The 22036-nt window shown below is 48.6% G+C and overlaps 1 protein-coding gene across 1 annotated transcript; it reads right to left on the bottom strand.

The window, feature by feature from the left end:
- Window positions 1-17078: 17078 nt before the first annotated feature.
- Hsbp1 (heat shock factor binding protein 1) lies at window positions 17079-21210 on the bottom strand. Its single transcript, XM_075977427.1, has 4 exons — window positions 21053-21210; window positions 20695-20761; window positions 19878-19998; window positions 17079-17988 (listed from the first exon to the last, which is right to left on the bottom strand). Exons 1-3 carry the CDS (start codon window positions 21095-21097, stop codon window positions 19880-19882), a joined length of 231 nt encoding a protein of 76 aa, XP_075833542.1. The 5' UTR covers window positions 21098-21210; the 3' UTR covers window positions 17079-17988; window positions 19878-19879.
- Window positions 21211-22036: the final 826 nt, after the last annotated feature.

Genomic DNA, 22036 nt, shown 5'->3' with positions numbered 1-22036 from the left:
TCAGGAATGAGACGAGCTTAACACAACTGGAAAATTAAGATTTCTGCCAGACACGATAAAGATAAATGAAAAGAATTTCACAGAGTTCAAATTATCTGGAGGGCTCTGAATCCTTGATTACCCGCCATCCAGGAGGGAGGAACCACCACCCTTCACAATAAATAAGATTGCGAGTTTGGGTGTAATTTCCCCAAATGTAGTAATGGGTGTTTTTGTTCTTACAGCAGTCTGGGGATCTGAGATTTGGCCGTTCTCTTGCTAGCCGTGGAAAAGACCGTTTATGTTTTGAATGTGGAATGTTGGCCACAGGCTAAGGCTAAGGTGTGTAAGTGATGCTAGGATCCAACTCCTGCTCAGACAGCAGCATTTGAAGGACACTGACCAGGATGGGTACTCCATCCAGCCACTTTAGCGTGAGTCTTTAGCTAATAGACAAACCAGCATCAGTACCTTTCACCCGAGAAGTGAATTTCCACCTAAGGGGGTGCTGGGGCTACACATTCTGCTCCCCACGCACTTCCCTTCAACAAGGCCACACTTCCTAATAGAGTCACTCCCTATGGGCCAAGCATTCAGACACATGAGTCTATGGGGGGCCATTCCTATTTAAACCACCACTTCATTCATCTCTAGCAAGATGGCTCAGCAGACAAAGGTACTTGCCACCAAGTCCAGCTACTTTGGTCTGAGCCACACCCACACAATAGAAGGAAAGAACTGACTCCCACAAGCTGTCCTCTGACCTCCTCAGGTACCATGACACACACATGCCCCCGCACATACACAAATAAATTAAAAATTTCAAACTCCACACAAGAAGTTAGAGAGGTAGTTGCCAAAAGGTTTAAACAGTAACAATTTGCATGAATTCAGTCATATCATCCAGCTGTTGAGCCAGCCTTGGCTAGATTACACAGCTCCTGTCCCTCCCTGGGCTCTTACCTGTGTGAACACACTACAGAACACGAGCTGTAGATCCATCCATCAGGAGCTCAAATCCCTTTCTTACCACACTCTGTTCTCTTAACCCTATCCAAACATCTGACTTCTACGTAGGTTCTGGGGATTTGAACTCAGGTTCTCAAACATGTGTGGTAAGTGCTTTACCCACTTAGCCATCTCCCCAACTCTATTTAATTCTTAAGAAGATTTATTTTATCTGTAATTATGAATATATGCATATGTGCACATGAGTACAGGTACCCAAGGAGTTCAAAAGGGGGCATCAGATCTTGTAGACCTGGAGTTATAGGCGGTTGTGAGCTGCACAACATGGGTTCTGGGGTCTTAACCCAGACCCTCTGCAAGAAGAGCAAGTACTCTTCACCACCGACCCTTCTCTCCAGTACCAGCCATATTAGTTTAAATCTTGATGATCTCTGGGTTGTGTTTGGTTTTTTCCACTTGTAACCAGTGTTTGTTACCATCTCTTGGTGTGAGGCTAAGTCTTCTTGTAGTTTAATCTCCAAATAGGATATTGTTGTGACAAAGGGTGTGTCTATTCTAAAGGTGTCAATAGCTCCTGACCAACAAGGGTGAGTTAATTTACATATCATTAGCATACCAGAAGTATCCACCTCCTTGTCTTAGCCCTCATATTATCAATTCCTGAAAATTTCTTTTAACAATCTGAAGTGCAGTCAGGCGGCGGTGGTGGCGCACGCCTTTAATCCCAGCACTTGGGAGGCAGAGGCAGGCGGATCTCTGTGAGTTCAAGGCCAGCCTGGTCTACAAGAGCTAGTTCCAGGACAGGAACCAAAAGCTACGGAGAAACCCTGTCTCGAAAATTAAAAAAAAAAAAAAAATCTGAAGGGCAAACACAAACCAACAACACAATAATATGGTTGAGTCTATCATAGTTGAGTCAAGGGGAACTTGAATCTCTTTGATTTCTACAGCGGCTCTTTACGTGTTCAAAGTGGTCACTTTCGAGGACACATCTCACCCACAGAGTGAGCTGCTCTGAAAAATGTCTTTGTGTTCTTTAATAGTTTGTGTAGATTGAGGGTTAAATTGCATTCAAACGAAGCGAAAGGCTCAATGAGAAACAAAGCGCTCTCTGGCCACTTGTGGAGAGCCTGAAGAGCAGGGACTCCATGATTCTTCTCTTCCAGGCTTCCCTTCCAGGTAATCACACACACTGGAAAGCTGCCTTCCCTTCTGAGCAGAGTAGGTGGGTTAACATCCTGCACAGGACAGGATGGTGGCATCTGAGTTAAGTGTGGGCGGCTGTATTATTGCTGAACTCTCCCCGACAGCAGCCACTCCACAGGGAATGCAGACAGAAAGCCCCAGAAGTCAGACTGGGCTCTTGATGGGAGTTTCTTTAATAAAAGGCCCCTTTTATATCTACCTAGATATTGATATTTTAAATCTCATCATATCAAAATCCTAAGAGGCATAATTTTATTAAAGATGAGATTGATTGTATACAGTGTTTGTTTTCTTTTTCTTTAAAAATGACTCCCAATTGAGCTGAATTGATTCTGAATTCTTGGGATTGGAGTGCTGGTTAAATCTATTAGCAAGGATAGAAAACATTTCTGGGAAACCGGTGTAATGACTCACACCTGTAATAGTAGCGTGCAAAAGTCTGAGGCAGGAGGATTATGTTTGGGGCTGCAAAATGAGACTGTCTCGAAAACAAAACAGATCCTGATAAATTATGTCTGTGGTTGTGTGTGTGTGTGCATGTGTACACGCACACATGTATATCCACCTATGTGCATGCATACTGTGCCCAGCGCCGATTGCCAGGTGTCTCCCTCTGTGGTTCCCATCTTGCTGTTTTGGGGACAGGACCTCTCACCAAACAGGGAACCACTGATTTGACTAGGCTGTCTGACCAGTGAATCCCAGGGTTCCTCAACCTTTCCTTGATTTCCAGTGAGGTCCTTTGTGTGTTCAACATTCCCTACCAAGAGTATAATAAGAAATCACAGAAGATTAAGGACCAGGCTGGGAAGATGGCTCGATGGGTAAAGGGCTTATCATGCAAGCATGAAGAACTGAGTTCGAATCCCCAACAGCCACATAAAAAGCCAGGTGATATCACCCATCGAGGCATCTTCCCAGCCTGGTCCTTAATCTTCTGTGATTTCTTATTATACTCTTGGTAGGGAATGTTGAGCCCATCTTTTTAAGCCTACGTATCTAGGAGAATAGTGTTTTCTACGGCAGATTTGGGGTATGCTTATCAGGGAGATGATTGCGGGAGAACAACCATGTAACACTTCCCTATATGAAGATCTAAGGTCCACACAAGCTTGCCAGTCCACCGTGAAATTCTATTAATTCTCCCTCTTGATTCATCCTGGTCTTTCAGTCTCTCCCAATAGCCCAAGGCACATGCATGGCCAAGCTTGGACCCTGCAGGGGCCTTGTCTGCAGGAGCCAGCAAAAGCTGGCCTCCAGCCCCTCCGGGCTCTGGATGACAGACACTGTGGAAACCCTGGGAAGTGAAGGAAAGTGTTCCTTCACCAGCCCACGGTGGTCTTGGGGGCGTGTGACCTGCTAGAGTGGCCTCGTGTGCCTTGCAGAGATTAGCTTGGGGTGTGCACACAGGCCCTCCGTGGAACTCCGAGCACAGGCCCCTCCTTCCTGAAACCTACACGTGAGGCCCGGAAGGGTGGTCCCCAGCTATCACCAGCCCAAGGATGAGGCCGATAAACTGGGGTCAGATTGAAATCAGAGTCCACACCACTCAAGAGCATTGATTCTAGGGCAGAAAGTCCTAGAAAGTCTTCGTCCTCAGCTCCAAACCTCAGGGATGCCCGGAGTCTCTCAGAAGGTAGTCTCACCCTGGCACCTGCTCTCTGAGAGGTACCCATGCTTTTTAGGCTTCCACATCCCTCTGGGCTCCAGTCATGGGGTTCTTCTCCCAGCTTCTAGAAGCCATGATCCCCTGTGGGACCACGTGGACATGTTATTGCCACCCCTCCCAGCTTCTTTAGAGGTCAGTTGTGTCCTGGCCACAGTCCTGCATCCAGCCTCACTGACCGACAAACACCCAAGTTCTCAGCCGCGCCAGGATGGAGACAACCATCGTTAGCCTACCCAGCCCATCCGTATAAGCTAATTTAATACACTGTCCGTTACAGCCTCTGCTCTGTTGGTTCTGCTCCGCTAGAGAGCCCCGACAAATGCGACATCCCACCCATCGCTTCCGTTTTCTGTCTTTCGGTGCTAGAGATTGAACCTGGGACCTCCGTGGTGCCGGACAGCTGTTCCTTCTTACCACATATCACATCACGACCTGTGCCGGAGACTCATCATCCACTCATGCTGACTTTGGTCATCTGCTTGGGCCCATCTTTTACCGGAAGCCACATCTCTCTGCTGGAGACCGGGAGGGTGGGAGGGCAGAGCTGCCCTGGATCCCCGCAGTAAGCCTGAGGTCACTTGGTTCCATTTGGTGTCCTCCCACCTGGCTGGGAATTCGGGGCTCCCGCTGCCCCTTGAAGGCACACGGATAGGGGGAGATTGAGTCTCTGGCACAGAGAGGTCCTGGCAAGGACACTCGAGTGGCCTTTTGTGACTTCTAGAAAGGACTGAAGCCTCCCTCTCTGCAAACACAGCTGCTGGTCTCCAGCGGTGTTTATTTACCACCTCCAGGAAAATTAGGATTTCTGTTTAAACAAAAGATTTTCGTCTCATAATCTATTTATGGCTGACATTGCAAAAGTCATTGTTACGTGAGCCCGAGAGTCAGAAGTGAGTTAGTGACAGTCAAGGGCAGAGGGATAACGGGACACAGAGAAGCAATCTGAGCATTTGGAAAGGCTTTCTGGGGGAGGGGATGCCAGCGGGGGGGGGGGCTGAAAGATGTAAAGAAGGGGGGGAGGGAGGGAGGATGAGAGGGGACAAGGATAGAGAGGGCCCTGGTCCTGGCCTGAGGACATTCCTGCATCTTTTCTGTGCCCACTCCCAGGAGAGGCAGCTTTTGCCCTAGCCTGGTGACCAGAAGCAGCAGTAACCTAGTACCACGTGTTGTCGAAGAATGTAAGATCTAGAAACAGATGGTTTGGGTTCAAGACCCAGCTACTGGGGAGTTGGCTCAGGGTAAAGTTCCTGCTGTGCATTCATGAAGGCCTGAGTTGGACATAGACAACCAATGCAAAAAGCTAGGCGCAGAGTCTGGAATGGCATATGCTTTTAATCCCAGCGCTCCAGAGCCAGAGACAAGGGGATCCTCGTGAAACAAAACTGAGAGACACCACCTGGGTCAGGAGGGAAGGCGGGGCCCAGTGAGGAGGAGGGGCCCAGCCAGGAGGAGGGGCCCAGCCAGGAGGAGGGGCCCAGCCAGGAGGAGGGGCCCAGTGAGGAAGAGGGACCTAGCCAGTGTGACTGGACAAGTCAGAGTAAGAATCCTCCTGCTATCATCATGGCCCAGGAGCCCACAGCGGTGACGCTGTGTGGTTTGGGGCAGTTCATGTAACCTCTCTGTGCTCGCTTCTTGTGCAAGTCACAGTGGGGAAGCAATTGACCTCCGGAAGGTCTTTGTGCCTTTGGGACTACAGATCCCAAGCTGCTTCTCCTTACTGGAGACTTTCACAAGCTATGTATTTGAATATGTTTATCATTAATGCTCTCAAAGGCTGACGTGAGGAGAGTCAGGGTCTCTCGCCTCTGCAGGCCTGCCGTGTTTTTTGTGTGGGTTCAGAAATCTCACAGCAACACCAAGCTTAATCGCCAAGAGGAAAGCATCACTTTTTTTTAACCTCTTTGTAGCTGATGTTCCTGCACCTGGCACCAGAAACAGGAGTAGATGTGACTGAGGGATCAGAGGAGCTGGCAAGGATGCTCCCTGGCCTCTCTGCAGCTCTGCCACCTCTGACAAACTTATCCAGCCAGCCAGAAAAGACACTTCAGGGAGCTGAACAAAAAGTTGCCTCTTTATTGCTTGGAGAATATTAGCGGAGAAGGACCGGCTCAGTGTGTAAGAGCACTTGCCGTCAAGCCTGAATTCATGAGTTCGATGCCCAGGATCAGACTGACTGGTAGAAGGAGAAGATCGACTTCTACAGGTTCTTTTTTTTTTTTTTTTGGTTTTTCGAGACAGGGTTTCTCTGTGGTTTTGGTTCCTGTCCTGGAACTAGCTCTTGTAGAGCAGGCTGGTCTCGAACTCACAGAGATCCGCCTACCTCTGCCTCCCGAGTGCTGGGATTAAAGGTGTGCGCCACCACCGCCCGGCCTCTTCTACAGGTTCTGACCTCCCATGCATGCACACACACACACACACACACACACACACACACACACTACAGAAGTGAATGTTTGAAAACTATGAGGGAGAAATCTGTCAATCAAATGATCACAGACACTTGTAGCCCCAGGAATCTGAGCGGTGAGGTCTACAGACAGGAAAGCAACAGGTCTGTGGGATTCGAACAGCTCTCCTGGTGACATGACGTCAGAGCTGAGCAGTGACGTCAGCCAAGTGCGTAGCGCTGATGCAGGGTAGCATATCAGACAGAAGGAACGGTACACGCAAAGACCCCCGCGTGGAAGGAAGCCCAGTTAACCTCCACCATAGCTCTCAGGACGTTATTTAGTCTTCTACTTTTAAAATGATTCATTATTTTATTTTATGTGCATTGGTGTTTTGCCTGCATGTATGAGGGTGTCCAGTTTCCTGGGGCTGGAGTTAACAGACAGTTGTGAACTGCCGTGCGGGTGCTGGGAAGTGAACCCAGGTCCTCTGGAAGAGCAGCCAGTGCTCTTAACCACCGAGCCAGCTCTCCAGCCCTCTATTCTTCTATTTACAAGTAGAGGGAGTCATAAAAATGCTTACCTCTCTAGGACATCACAAATATCAAATGAAATACTGCACAGGAAAAGGCCTAGCAACATTTTTTTTCTTTCCAGCTTAGGAAAGCTACTTGCTCCTTTGATGTTTCTCCTTCCTGGAAAAAGGGATGAAAAAGAGATTTTACAGACCCCGGGAAAGGCGCCATATCAAACTATTTATCTGCAGGCAGGTCACGTGCCTTTAAAGTATCCATCAGGGCTTCCTTTACTGTTGCTTGGGATTTAGTTGTCCATCTTGAAACGTAGATGGATATGCCTTAACTGTGTAATGCTGCCCTCTGCTGGCCACAGTTGGAGGTCAGGGGCCACGTCTAAGCAGAAGCTGGATTCCTATAACGTTAGGGAGCATTTTCATCCCAGCTACCAAATTGTTGGCGGAGAAGGGGTATCTGCATATAGGCAATGGCCAGTCGGTGACCTTCCAGTCCCCCTTCTCCCTCTACCTGGGAATGCAAGCTTTATTTGAACACCGTACAATCAGCCCCAAGTGCCGTCTGCAGTAATGAGAGTCCAGAGCCTTAGAGGGGTCAATACAGTTAAACCTGGAGACAGGCTTTGTAAGTAGTTGATTGTGGGGCTTGAAAACAGCCACAAATGGTTGGTAGCAAGCAGCTGCATGTCGGAAGTAACCGCTGAGCTCACCAAAACTCAAGAGTATTGTGGTTGCCTGCTGCTGGCTGGAGATGCAGGTAATTGGGTCCAAAGACCTTAGAGAGGAGCCCAGGCTTCTGGAAGTCCCTGCTGATGAGCTGGTCCAAGAGACCCTACCCAATGCCTACCTCTACCCCACCCCCCTTTTTAAAATTGAAACGCAATGAGAACAAAAAATTATTAAATGAGAAAAAAAACCCCAAAAAACAAAAGCCTGGAGACAGAAATGGCAGGGGTTGGAGTGGGGAGGGCGGCGTGTGATGGGTGCCAAGAACCCTGTTGGGGGTGGGTCCTGTAGGGTGGTGGTGGGTTTGAATCTCTGCCTTTGCCACCTTGAAATTTTTAGTTGTTTTTAAACAAAGATCCTCAACTTTCATTTTTGTCCTAGGCCTCCCATTGCTGACAATGCTAGAACTAGGTATCCAGATCTGAGCCCCTTCCCCCTAAGCCCCTCTATGGCTCTCTGGATGGAGGAGAGGTCCCATTGGTGGCTTCAGAGCTGTTTCTCTAGGATATGAGCCTCTTGCCTCTTCCTCATTTATGCCCCCAGGAGATGTTCTCTAGTAACTGGAGATACAGTATATCTTACTTGCTTCCCAAGGATTTGAGGAGAAAGACCATTGACCCAAATCACCATGGCCAGATTAATTAAAGCAAGCTTTTTTTTTTTTTTAAATTAGGGTACATGGATTCTCCCCTAGTGGTGGGATTCATGAGACCAGCCTTGGACACAGGGAAGAGGGTTTCTGAATGGGAGATTTGGTAGGCAAATAGGTGGGGTTATAGATGCAGAATGTAACTCTGACCATAACAAGTTAGTCATAACAGCAGGTGGTTACAATAACCTTTTGAAACAAAAGTAGGGTTGCAAGTCTCAACTTTTTGTAACAAAGACTTGATTGCCATTTCTGGGACAGGCACCTGAAGAACCATTTGTAGTTAAGGTTACAGGCGGGGCAGAGCTCAATCCTTGAGAAACAGAGGTTTAATCACAAATAGGAGTGAGCCTGGCTTGTCTTTACTGTAAGATGGTTTTCAAGCCTAAGATGGAGACAGGCGGGTTCATCAGTTGCCCTGGGAGAAGGCATCAGAAATAGACTGATTCTCTGGACCCAGCACAGGCGAAGAAGGATTTCTACCATCGAGCCCTTGAGCAGTAGTGAGGCGAAGTTTCCCAGGTGGTTCTAACGAGTAAGCAGAGCATAGCAAGGCTGACACAGAGCCTGGTGCAGTCCTCAGTGTTCGGAGGGCATTTCATAAACGTTTCCTCACCTTTCAGAGCCATGCATCTGGCTGGAAATCTCAGGCTGAGAAGGACACAGAGCTGTGAGCAGGAGTCCATGTTTGGATCGGAACAGCTGCTTAGAGAATCAGACAATAATGAGAAGTCCAAGAGTTGGCTGAGAGAAACAGAGGCCTGGCTGGGGATCGCCGTGAGTGGGACTGGAGAGAGCCAGGACCAGGCAATCAGATGCACCCTCCTCTCTGAGCCTCTGGCTAGCGATCCATCTGGAAGCAGCCCTGGCTGGTTAGGGGCTATCAATCAGAGCACCCCATCCCTCCTAGCTATTTCAGCTGGCTCAGAGATGGACAAATGCTCCATGCCAGACCAACCAATGGTGTGCACCCTCAGGATGATTGTATAGCAGGAGCCTGTCTGAGGAAGCTCTGTGGCTAGGTTACTACAACAGCCAGAACCCACAGTTACGCCAGCAGAGCCCACAGGCGATTCCTGTTGAGTTTGACCCCTGGTCCACCCCAGTTCCCTCTTCAGCTGCCATGTACCATCTTCTTTGCTTCATGGAGCCAAAGGAGGTTTCCTGTCACTGGCGGCTGAAAGCGTGTCACACACACGCGCGCGCGCACACACACACACACACACACACACACACACACACGTGACCTCTTCCCTCTTTAGGAAACATGTACCTCCCTATTACTTTGCATCATTGTCCCAGATGTCACTGTTCAACTCATTGAACCAAGGTAAACTTGGAGGCAGTTTCTTTTCTTTTTTTTCTTCTTTTTTTTTGGATTTTCGAGACAGGGTTTCTCCGTAGCTTTTTGGTTCCTGTCCTGTAACTAGCTCTTGTAGACCAAGTTGGTCTCGAACTCACAGAGATCTGCTTGCCTCTGCCTCCCGAGTGCTGGGATTAAAGGTGCATGCCACCACCGCCCCACTTGGAGGCAGTTTCTTTGATCTGTTATTGATTCTCTATCTGGGGCTTTTGTATGATGTTTGTCACACCACACCCGGGGACCTCAAGAGGAGGTGGTGACTGCTCTTTCATGGCCAAGAAGGGATAGTTTGTTTGGAAGGTTCAGGTCACAGGCAGTTGAGGCGTTAGGGGCAGTTCAGGATCCAGGAACAGCATTCTCAATGCTCTGTGAGTTCAGGGTGTAGTAGTGGGCCTGGTTGAAGGTGAAGGGTTTCCCTCCTGGATGGTAAACTGATGCTTCCTGGAAGAACCTGGACATCCGACTGTCATGGAATGTGAACAGCCCTCTCAGATGGGAAGGGAACCCAGACATGATGGGGCATGCTTCCCAGAAGAACCCACACGTCTGACTGTCACTGATCGAGAACAACCCCTTCACTGTCCTCAGATGGGCGGGGAACCGAGATGTGATGGAGCCAACTCAGTCGTGTGTTTGCTGGATTCAGGATGTGGGCATACAGTTGTTCACTGCAAACAAAAACAACACAAGAAAACAAAAAACAAAAACCAAACTCTTCCACACAGCATGATGTAGCTTGCCTTTACACCCAATACTCAGGAAGCAGAGGCAGGGGAACTTCTGTGAGTCCAGGCAAGCCAGGGCTACATAGTGAGACCCTGTCTCAAAAAAAAAAAAAAAACAAAATAAATAAATAAAATAAAAAATAATCTTTCAGCTTTGCTGTGTTTGAAAACGTTCATGATAAACTGTTGGGAGGGGGTGTTTAAAATGAACTCTTAATTCGCATTTTTATTTCCCTCCTTCTCTTGCAATTTTCCATATTTCTTAAACTTCTTTTTGATTACTAAAGTTGCCAGCTCCAGAGCAATTACTTTCTGCAAACAAGTTGTCAGAAACCTCGCAAGAATTTTAGACCTAATTTAATTCTCCATTTTCTTGCTTAGGAAAAAAAAAACGTAATTTCTGCAAACCAAATCAACCCTTGATATACTGTGGATACAGCGTCTTTAAATAGCAGCCTGTCAAATGCCAAGCCAGTGTCCTGGGGACAGTCAGTGCGTCAGCAGGTGGTCTGTACTCGGACAGGCTAGCTGCACCAGCAAACCGGAGGCCTGGTTTGTGCCTGGGTCAAGGCCTGTGTCCCATTGCAAAGCAGAGGAAAAAGTGACTGCATTTTCCCAGATAAGACAAACTCTAAGGAAGGCCTTGCAGAAAGGAGGGGGTAGACACAGCCCTGGGCCATGACAAATGAGGTTTTGTTGATGCCTCTAAGACCACAGGGACAGACAGCTGTCCTCACGACGTCACAGGTGGCCAACCCATCCCTCTTCCTCTTTTCCACCAGTATCTTTTCCACCAGTATCTTGGACCCAGGCAGACACTCGACAATGAAGAACCTATGGGATCCTCTCTCTGTGTCCATTACCAGGCATCAGAGTTGGGAAAACAGAGGCACAGTTCTTACTTCTTTAGCCCCCAGTATCTGTGGTTTTGTTGATATGATTAGCTGCATTGAGGTCACGGTGGTGTCGGGGTGGGCTGAATCCAACTCCTGCTTTCCTACAAGAAGTTGATGTAGACACAGATGTAAGGAAACATCACTCAGAGACAGCCACATGAAAAATCTGGCCACGTGATAGGGATGCAACTGAGCAAGGCAGCTGTAAGCCAAGGATGGCCCAGAATGGCTGCCAGGTTTCTCCCCAGAGCCCTCAGAGGTACACCCTGGCTTCTGACTTCTGGCTTCAGGGCTGGAGACAAGGCCATTCTGTCCTGTTCTTCAGGGGCAAGCAAGGAGTGGTACCATGCTAGGACTCAGTGATGGTGGAAGCTGGGGGCTAGGGGGAGGGCCTGAAAGCTTGGGGTGTGGCTTGCTGCCACACTCTTGAAAGCTTGCTGCCGTGACCTTGGTGGCAAGATCCAGATGGTTCCTATTTCTTGAAGGAAAGCAACCGCTGAACTGACTTGGGTTCAGCTGGAGAGCTGAGCAGTTATGGCCGCAGGCTCTGTACCTGCATCTTCCTGTCTCTCCATTGCAAGCTGCCACTTGTCACTTTCCAGACAGGGGCTGCCTTCTGTGAAGCTGTGGTCAAGCAGCACCAGAGGAGGAAGACATAACTAACACACCTGTTGCCAGGACCAAGCGTGGGTGTCCCCGAGCTGCTCAGAGACCAGTAGCAGTTCCTCATGGCTGGTGCCCTCAGTGACCACATCTAGCTGAAGGGAGTGGGAAAGCACACACACACACACACACACACACACACACACACACACACACACACACACACACACAGCGTTTCTAACTTCTGTTTCTGCATCCTGGGCTGTGGGAACCAGTTAGCCCCAGCTGGGTGGTTTCAGACCAGAGGGATGGAGTCTCTCAGGTGTAGGGGCAATTCAGTTCCTCTTTGGATGATCTACGGAGCAGCTGGTGCGCCTTGGTTTGCAGCCAGCACTCCGTGGTCGGCCTCTGCTGTCATGTGACCTTCCCTGAGCTCTGTCTCTGTGCCTCCTCTTAAAAGGAGCTCACTTGGATGTGACAGTGTCTCCATGACCTAGATGTCTCTATAAGGTCACACTCACAGGCACCAGCGCTCAGGATACAGTTCCACCAAGGTAGACAAGAAGGCGGGGTTTGGGAGAGGGGGTTGTGTTAATCCCCATGTGCTTGGAGACAGTTACCATGAGGACAAGCCAAGACTAGCATGGGCTGCCAGCCAGGACTAACCCAGCAAAGACCCAGAACTTCCGGGGCCTCCGCACCACACTCACATTATTCAAGCCACTTTTAGTTATTGTTAGTGGCTGACAAGCTTCTAAATTTTCACTGAAAAAAAAAAAAAAGGAAGAAAGAAAAAAAAAGCCAGATTACAAGTCAAGAACCTGTCTTGATTTGAGGTGGAAGTGGGAGCACTGATGGCTTCCCCAGAGGGCATGGGAGTCCACAGGGCTAGTTCCCACGATCAGTGAGCAGAGGCGTGCCTCAATCTTGCTCTGTCTTTCTAAATGGGCGGCATTATTGCCCTCTAAGGCTGGTGAACAGCTCAAACCCTCCATAATTTTTTTAAAAGGTACTATCACAGATTTGTTACTATTGAAATCTTATTTTCACAAGTGAAATCCCATTGGGACACATGTATTTGCTACAGAGCTACGTTGCAGCTGAGCTGAATAAAGGTATTCATGGATTAAAGGAAAAAACCTTCCAGGACAATAAAGACAATGAACTAACAAACAGCCAGCTTTGAACAATTTCACTGAATGACACATCCTTTTAGTCAACCGACACCCAGGAAGCCTCACGTGACTGGGTGTCTTTTTGTGGCTTAAGGGTCAAAATAATTTTCAAAAAGTTATATATATGTATATAGATGTGTATATGCATATAAATAGTATGTGTATAATGTACACATATATGTACACCTACACACATATAGTTTTTTTGTTTTTTTCCTTTTTTTATTGATTTCTATTGAGCTCTACATTTTTCTCTGCTCCCCTCCCTGTTTCTCCCCTCCCTTCTTCAACCCTGCCCTTAGGTTTCCATGCTCCCAATTTACTCAGGAGATCTTGTCTTTTTCTACTTTCTACTTCCCATGTAGATTAGATCTATGCAAGTCTCTCTTAGTGTTTTGTTTTGTTTTGAAGACGTGGTTTCTCTGTGTAGTCCTGGCTGTCCTGGAACGCACTCAGTAGATCAGGCTGGCCTTGAACTCATAGAGATCCGCCTGCCTTTGCTTCTTGAGTTCTGGGATTAAAGGCGTGTAGCACCACCTTTAAGTTTTATTTTTAAGTATTTTAGTGGCGTGTTTTAATAAGTGATAGGCTGCATTGGTGTGACTGTCATCTTGGCAGGGTGAGATCTCTCGGCCCTCGGTTCCTTGGGCTGGGGCAAACTCTGGGTTCAGAGGGCTGATGAGGTCAAGCCCAGGGCTCTGCTGCTCCTGGTAACTAAGAATCAGTTTCTTTTCAGTGACCTCAGACTGTCTGGGCCGGAGTGACTGACATGAGCGGATGTGGGGAGAACTGTTCTCTTTCTATGCTGAGGAAATAGCATTGAAAATAATAAACTGGGGGGAATTTATGGATGCCCAGTGTGGATACTTGGGCTGGGACAGTGGCTCTTGCCATGCTAACATGAGGACCTGAGTTCAAATTTCAGAATGTTGGGAACAAGCAAAAGGGGCTTGCCCTAAGTACCGCCATCTTGTTTCCAGACTCCATTTAAAACCAGGGAGGGTCAGGTAAAGTTTAAGTTCCCCAGACCTCCCCAGGCCTCCCTGGGTAACTGACATCATTGACATCCTGGTTAGCAGGCTGGGACATGAAAGGTGGGCGAGCTGCCCCGCCACACTTGGGTGAACAACCAGTGAGAACAAGGTAAATGCACCACAGAGAAATGCTCCCAGGAGAGCCCCCATCCCTGAACCCTGACTGGTGAAACCTTAATTGTAACTTGGCACAGGCGTTTCTAGTTCTCAATGCTTCAGAAGCTCTGGTTCGAGGTTGCAGCTCAGTTCCTGAGTCTATTCTGCGGCTCTGATTGGTCAGTAGCAGCTTGATTAGAGTGTGCCGGGCAGTGGTGGTGCACGCCTTTAATCCCAGCACTCAGGAGGCAGAGGCAGGCGGATCTCTGTGAGTTCGAGGCCAGCCTGGTCTACAAGAGCTAGTTCCAGGACAGGAACCAAAAAGCTACGGAGAAACCCTGTCTCGAAAAATACAAAAAAAAAAAAAAAAAAAAAAAAACGAACACAGACGCCCCTGCCTCATGGGCTCTGCGTCAGTAACTGTAAAGCTGGGCCCGGGGCTCTGGGAACATCACAGAGAAGGGAGAGATGGTTTAAGAGTCAGAGGGTGGGGGCAGTGCTGTAGGATGCTCTTCCAGACATGGCATGGCCGGTTCACTCATGGGCTCACAGCAGCCACAGTGACCTGCAGAAGATCCAGCGTAGGTGGTAGTGGAGTTGATGTAGCTCCACCTCGTGAGCTGAGGAGCTACTAGCCATTGAGGGCTACTGGGGGAAGGGGAGTCATCTTTCTTTGGGGTTGTGGTTACTACTGGCAGGTTGGCCATGCCTATGTGGCTGGAACTAATGGGACTCGGCAGGTCATACAGAGAGGACGTGAAGAAGGGTGTGTGTTGGAGGGGTAAGGAGTAGGAGGGGAAAATGTGTGTGTGTGTGTGTGTGGTATAACCAAGATACATTGTATGCATGCATAAAACTGAAATAATGAAAAACATTCTAAAAAAGAGCGACGGGGTGGGTGCTATACAGTCAATGTCTGAACTCTAGGTCATTAGACAACTCAAGTCTGGTGTTTTGTTACTTAATTTTAGGCTATGCTTAATGGAAGAATGCAAAACCGGCCTTCTGAATCTAAATTTCAAGAGCTACTCTGGCCATGGGGCTGACTCTGGGGCAGCCTGGAAGACAGCCTGACATCTTGGCTCACAGAGGTGAGGAATAGCCAGATAGCTGTCAGGACACACTGCTTTAACTTCATGTAGCTCAAACCCTTGGATTCATTTTCCAAAGGAGATGGGTCACATAAAAACCCAAATGGCATCCTGCGGATTAAACCAAACGGTGAAAAGGCAGCCCTCAACACAGCACAGCATCTCCAAATAAAGCCCTGCAGGTTGCGAGGTGCTCAGTGGGTGAAAGCCCCATCAGGGAGTCCAGTGACCTGAGTTTGATGCCCGGAACCCAAATCCACAGTGGAAACCAATGGACTTGGCGGATATCCCCAGGCCTCTGAACATGCCATGGCACCTGCACTCACACCGTATCCACACACACTAACAACCCTTAAAGAGGGAGGATACAATCTTTTTCACAGGTGCTATCTGGACAAGGGTAATCAGTGCTGGTTCCAGGTCATTTTAGGAGCTATACATCAACACACTATGCAAATTCTCCTAGTTTGTTTGCTCTAATTAAAAATACATACGCACAAAGTAAGAGTGGAACACAATTATTTTTATGGTCAGTCTATAACTTGCCAACAGGATGTTTATCAAGTTCATTTCCAAGGGGCTGACTGGCTTGGAGGATGGCGTTGCTATCAGTACCCTAGGTAAGGCTGGGATCAAGGGCTCTCAGAGGCCATTCAACCTTCAGTTCCCCAGGGCTCTGCAGACTGACCTCACCCAACGTGGCAAATGTTGAAATAACAAAACTGGCAAATGATTGTTAAAAACTCTGTAGCTTAAAGAAAGCAGGGTGCATACATTAGGGGTCTAGCAAGGAGGCTGATGGGGCCCCTGGCTGTTTCTTGGTAGCCTACTCATCTGTGAATGACCCAGGAGCGAAGAGTTAGCTGCTCCCCTGAATAATGGCTGGGTGGGTGAAGGACGGGCTGACTGATGGAGATTTTGATGAACAAAGGCTAAGGGAAAGTGAGGTTGCTCCTTGAAGAACAGGGAGTCCCAGTGCACGGCTTTCTCCAGCTGACCCAGGTGGTGCCAAGGCAGGTAGATGTCTGCTGGCTAGGAGGGCTGCAGTGGAGGTCCGTGTACCCAGAGCTTAGTCACATGCCTACCTGCTGTTCTCCACACAGTCCGGCCTCGGGTGGAGGTTGGACAGACCGCAAAGCCTGTTTTATATAAGGTCTAAGGTTTTGCTCCAAAGCTTGGAAAAGCAGCTGGACACTTGAGATTTCTATTTACACAGGGAGCCTATGGCACCTGTGGGTTGAGCTTACAGGTGCCCACCTACCTGCAGACATTTCAGGGCTGATTTCCCCGCTCCAGGGCTGTCATTGGTTCTGACTGACTGGTTTGCACTGTGTGACTAGACAGGACTCTGACCTAGTGTGAAAATTTCCTAAACCCACAGGACCATAAACCTTTTCTGGGCAGCCTCCTTCCAGTGACAAGCATCCCTGTAGAAGTCTTCCCAGGCCACCCCTTCTCAAGTACCCAGCCCCTCTTGCTTTTTCAGAGGCTTCAGTTGGTAATGTAACATGGCACCCAGCTTTCCATCTGAAAACTGAGATAACAAACATACTGGGCACAAGGACATCCCAGCAACATGGTTCCCAGCACCTCTATCACGACAGGTGTTTCTGGTCCAGGGATTTGCCTCGGAAGCTGATTTCTTAGGTCGCAAACTCCTTCCTGAACCATCCCGCTGTCTCTGGATGACAAGCAGACCCAGAGTCTCCATTTGTAAGATCAAGGGTGTCCTGCATGCAGGTTGGAGCCAGTCTGTCCCAGGCTAATAACAGAGTGGCACCTTGAGGGGCTCAACCTGTAGTGCCAGTCACAGGCTGACGACAGGAACTCCTGCTGCTTTCAGGAACCTGTTACCCCACCCCCACCCCACTCCAGAGTTCAGAAATATGACCAAGTTGTTCTTAGCCTGTCTGCAACACAAATGAGAAAACAGAGTGCCTGACTTGGTCAGGGCTTCTTCTAGAAGGACCACACCATGTTCAAACTTTGCAACTGTTCACGTTTTTTATTGTATGAATTCACTTTGTGGGGCCAGTGACATGGATTGCTTTTCAGATCATCAAAAGTGGCCTGGAGGCTAAGCCTACAGACACTGGAATTCCAAATGTGAAGAGTTTATTATCTGTCTTCTTAGTCAGTAATAGAACTCACTGTGCAAGAATTTAGGCAAGAAATAGTTCAAGTAAAATAGAATTTCTTAAAAACCAGAGCCTCCACCAGCCACTGGGCATTTCTCAGCCACGTGACCAGCAGTAGACTCACTCGGGTCTTTTGGTCTCTTCCCTTTCAGTCAGTAGAACGAAGGGAGGCCAGGGTCACTGGGTTCTGACAGCCTGCCAGATGAGCACAGCAGGCCCTACCAATGCTACGAGAATCTCATGCAAAACTCTGACAGACACTCCGGCACAAACCACTGTTAAACGTTCTCGGCCATTTGGAAAAGCATTTCTGACATTCTAGCATCAGCTCAACAGTCACCTTGTGCTGAAGATGAACGAACCCTAAACGTACACATCTCACATCACGGCTTCTGCCAAGGGGAGGAGTTACTAGTCACTTAACTGGAAAGTTCTGCCACTTCATCAAACAGTAACTACCACAAAAGGAACAGCGGGAAAGGACTTCAAAACTCACTAAAAAGTTGGACAATTTTATGCAGAAACTGCCAAAGTTTTAGTGTTTAATAATTAAGACAACTGACCAAGATGTAAAGATACCAAGTTTGAGAAACTGGGGGTGTAGGGGGGACACTCTATGGACTATGCAGGCTGTGATAAGAATGCACGCTTTAAACCTGTCGACACATAATAGTTAGTTGCAGAAAGCCACTTGGTTTTCTCTTGGCTTGGGAAAAACGATGTTCTGGATTCACCGTGAGTATCAGCAGCCTGTGGAAGAAGAAAAGCAATCAACAGCAGCACTGAGGGCACAGCAGAGTCACCCCCAGAATAGCCAACATTTTCCACTTAGTCATCTGTTGGATTCTCCATGCATACTATTCTAGAAAATTCACTTTGTTTATAAATCTTAGAAAGTGCCACTGAAAATAAAGTTGACTTTTGTGTGTGTATGTGTGTGCGTGTGCTCCTGTGTGTGGGTATGGAGAGGAGAGTGCAGGTCCTTGTGTGTAAATAAAGCTGACACATGTGTGTGTGTGTGTTCCTGTGTGTGGGTATGGAGAGGCGAGTGCACGCCCTTGTGGAGGCCAGAAGAGGGTGGTGGAGTAGCAGACAGTGGTGACTGAGGGCTCATGTGAGGGCTAGGAACTGAACTTGGGTCTTCTACAAGAACATACGTATTTTTAACAGCTGAGCCATCTCTCCAGCCTGATATGGACATTTTTATTCAAAATTCTCTGAATCCACTTCCTAGTTTCATTCCCTTTTTTGTGTGTTTCCCCATCAGTCGAACATCTTCAATGAGTCTTTCAGTTCTTGACTCATGGAGTTTTCTGCCACAAAAAAGCAAAACTCCCTAGTGGCTTCCAAGACTCACTGGACACTTCGCAGCTGCCCTCTAAATAGGACTGAAGATGACACGGCACGTACTGAGCTCATGAGCATCTCACAGCCAAGCAACCCAGTGTATCAGGACCCTCCAACCCCCATCTAGTCTCCTGGACTTCAGAACAACCTGTTTAACTCACTGAAAAGCTGGCTCCAGGCCATGCCCCAAAATAACTTTTAATCCCAGAATTTAAGAGGCAGAGGCAGAAGCAGGTGGGTCTCTGTGAGTTTGAGGTCATCCTGGTCTATATAGCAAGTTCCAGGCCAGCCAGCCAGGGATGTATAGTAAGATTATGTCAAAAATAAAAAAATAAAAATTGAGGGCTGTGAGTGTCCTGCCCCCCGATAACACAGGTGATGCTACAAAAAAATTCACTGCACTGAGTGGTTTGAACCTCTGTCGGCTTCTACCGGAAACGACTGAGTAGAAATTTAATCCACTCTAGAGGGAGGGAGTCGAGTCCACAATAAAAGTCACAAAGTCTCTCGAATTTAAGAGAGATGCTCATGTAGATGACCTGAATTCTCTGCTATTTCCAAAAGAAAACAATGAAATAATCTTCCAGTGGCCAGGGCAGGGTACCAAATATACATGCTCCGAAACGGCACTGTTTGGTAGTCGGTAGTTACCAGCTCACCAGCCAGAGATGTGTCCAGGTTCCAGGTGTCTAATGCGAGGCCCAGGCTACGATTGAGGCCCATGACAAAAAACTGTAAACTTAACAATTAAAATACCAAGGGGCTAGAAATGGCGCGGTGGTTAAGAGCACTTTTTGTTCTTGGAAAGACCTAGGTTTGATTCCTAGCACCCACATGGCGGCAGGTCCTGTCTGTAACTCCAGTTCCAAGGGATTTGGTGCTTTCTGGCCTCCCAAAGCACCAGGCCTGAATGAGGTGCATATGCAAGCAAAACACTCATATATACACAAATCTGAAATAGAAATGAGTTTCGTCTTTTGTTATCAATTTCACTCTTCTTAGGTGTGAGCTTTGGAGTCAACAACATTGTTGAGCATCGTTTTAAGTAATGAAAACTGGAAATATAAATTCTACCTAAGCAATTAGTGTGGCATGAAAAACTTCAATACACGGAGTTCACAGGTGGGGTGCAGAGAGATGCCGGCTGGCGAAGGACATGGTGAAAACGATCAACTACAGCCGGCTGGGGAAGAACATGGTGAAAACGATAAACTACATTAGCCGGCTGGCAAAGGACACGGTGAAAACTATCAGCTACATCAAGAGCGCTCTTCCACTGAGGCCTCCCTTACCTTCAACTCTTCTGCGCAGTAGGAATCTTGTTTTCGCCTTCCAGTTCTTCCACTCCAGCTTGGGTCATGAGGTCAGCGATATTTTTCTCCAGGTCGTCAATGCGACTGCTCATGTCATCGAGTGGTACAGTTAAGGAGCCCACACACCAACGCCCTCCTTTGGCCCGGTCTCCTCCAGGCCCCTGCAGCCTGGCTTAAGCGACTGCCTTCCCTAGTTTCTTCCGGTTACAGCGAGAGCCTGGCGGTCCAGGTGCAGGGTACCCAGGTGAGTTCTCACTTTCCCAAACCTCGGTTTCCTTGTTAATCCCAGAGGGCTCTGTATTCCACTGGTAAGGGTAAGAAGAGGACTGGAGACTGAAGGGCTCAAATGTGCACTGCTAGCCAACAGTTACCTTACAGCCCAACCCCTTCACTGGTGCTCTGGAGGGCCCCCAACAGGGAACTTGGCTAGCTCCGCCACGCCTGTCTTGGCACCATCCTTTTCGGGAACACAGTATAGCCCAGATCAGTAAAGCAATTTCTAAGTGTGGCTGGAGAGATGGCTCAGGGTTAGGAGCATTTGGGCTCTCGCAGAAAACCTGAATGGGGTTCCCAGTACCCATATTGGGCAGCTCACAACCGCCAGTAACTCCAGCTCCAGGGGAGCCAATGTCTCTGGTCTCTTCAGTCACTCACGCGCACCTATTGTACACATAATTAAAAATAACAACAAATTCTTGTTAAAAAAAAGTAATTTCTAAATGACTACCTTAAGTCGGTTTGCAAACCACCTGCTCACCCCCACCATTAAGAAGCTGCCTCCGAACCAAAAGGATATTCCGTCCAATGATCTGGTCGGACATGATCTGAAACTTGTCTTGCATCTGTTGCAGGAGCGTCTCCACCTACGAGAAACCAGAACAAGTCCGCCGATACCAGTTTATCCCGAGACCCCTTTCCTGGGAGGAAGGGGAAGCGAGGACGCGGGCGGGAACGCTCGGCAGGTGTGCCAGGCCTTTAGTCAGGTCCCCGCCAGGTCGGGTTTGGTATTCCCATGGGTCAGGTCACGAGGGTCCAAGCTGGGGCCGAGGGAGGGCAAGCCCGGCAGGTGCGCCGGCCGAGGCCGCTGGCCACACCCCATGTCAGGGCCGAGAGCGGCCGGGGAGTGTCGGGGCCCACGTAAGCATGCCGCTTACCACCAAGGTGATGTCCTGCATGGTCTTGGGGTCCGTCTCGGCCATCTCCCCGGTGCCCAGCTTGGCGGCGATGTCTCGGAACCGTCACCTACACTTCGGTTTCTTGGCGCAGACGCCCCCAAGCAGCCAGTTCTCGCGACAACACAGTCACGGGACCGCGAGGCATTGTGGGTGATGTAGTTTCCGTCATGCATAGGAAGGGTCTGGGGGGACTTCAGAGCGTCCACTTTGCGGATAGGCTCCGCCCCCTAATATTAGCTCTGCCTCCACCCGCCCCAGCTCCACCCTGCACGCAGCACGGAGCGGAAGAGGCGAGAAAACCGGATGTGGGCAAAGATTACGGGAATTAGAGTTGGTCCCTTCCGTGGTTGTAGTCAGGCACACAGGCCTTGCAAGACAAATCAGTGGGTGAAGTCGCTTGCATCCAAATCCGACACTGGAGTTCGATCCTCCATGTTTGAAGAAGAGACCCAACTCCCACAGATTGACCTCTGGCCTGCACACATGTACTGTGACATGCACATACACATATACATATGGCACACAAAATAAGTGTAATAATAATGTAAAAAACCCTAAGAGTTGGTGAGAGTGGCCTGACTGGCTGGCTGCTCTTCACGGAGACCTATTCTAGAAGACATGGCCCAAGAAGTATGCCGAGGCCGGTAATCCTACTTAACTTGGGAAGATGGGCCAGGAGGGATCCTGAGCTCAAGGCATGCCTGAGAAAACTTAGACTCTGTCTCAGAAAGGAAACAAAACAAAAATGTAACAAGCAAAAAGAGGAGAGGGTAAAATGTACCCAGTGGCAAAACACTTGCCCAGCACAAAGAAGCCAACGCTGTAGAAACAAAACGAAACAAAAGCTCAGGCTATGGCCCCCACCCTAGAGGAGCACGCCACACAGTAGACCCGGTTGTCAGGGTTTTTAATGGGATTTAAATAAGTGGAATCTAACCTGGCTTCTTTCTCTCAACGCTAAGG

The sequence above is a fragment of the Microtus pennsylvanicus genome, chromosome 6 (genome assembly GCF_037038515.1).
Source record: "Microtus pennsylvanicus isolate mMicPen1 chromosome 6, mMicPen1.hap1, whole genome shotgun sequence".
NCBI classification, from domain to species: domain Eukaryota; kingdom Metazoa; phylum Chordata; class Mammalia; order Rodentia; family Cricetidae; genus Microtus; species Microtus pennsylvanicus.
This window is presented reverse-complemented; position numbering and strand designations above follow the sequence as displayed.

What these genes read in the sequence shown, in the direction of transcription:
- Hsbp1 (XM_075977427.1), bottom strand. Translation starts at nt 21,097, where the DNA reads ATGGCCGAGACGGACCCCAAGACCATGCAGGACATCACCTTGGTG. An exon ending in TGCAGGACATCACCTTGGTG is followed by an intron (nt 20,762 to 21,052) that starts GTAAGCGGCATG and finishes GGTTTCTCGTAG; the next exon opens with GTGGAGACGCTCCTGCAACA. An exon ending in CGACCAGATCATTGGACGGA is followed by an intron (nt 19,999 to 20,694) that starts ATATCCTTTTGG and finishes TAACTGTACCAC; the next exon opens with TCGATGACATGAGCAGTCGC.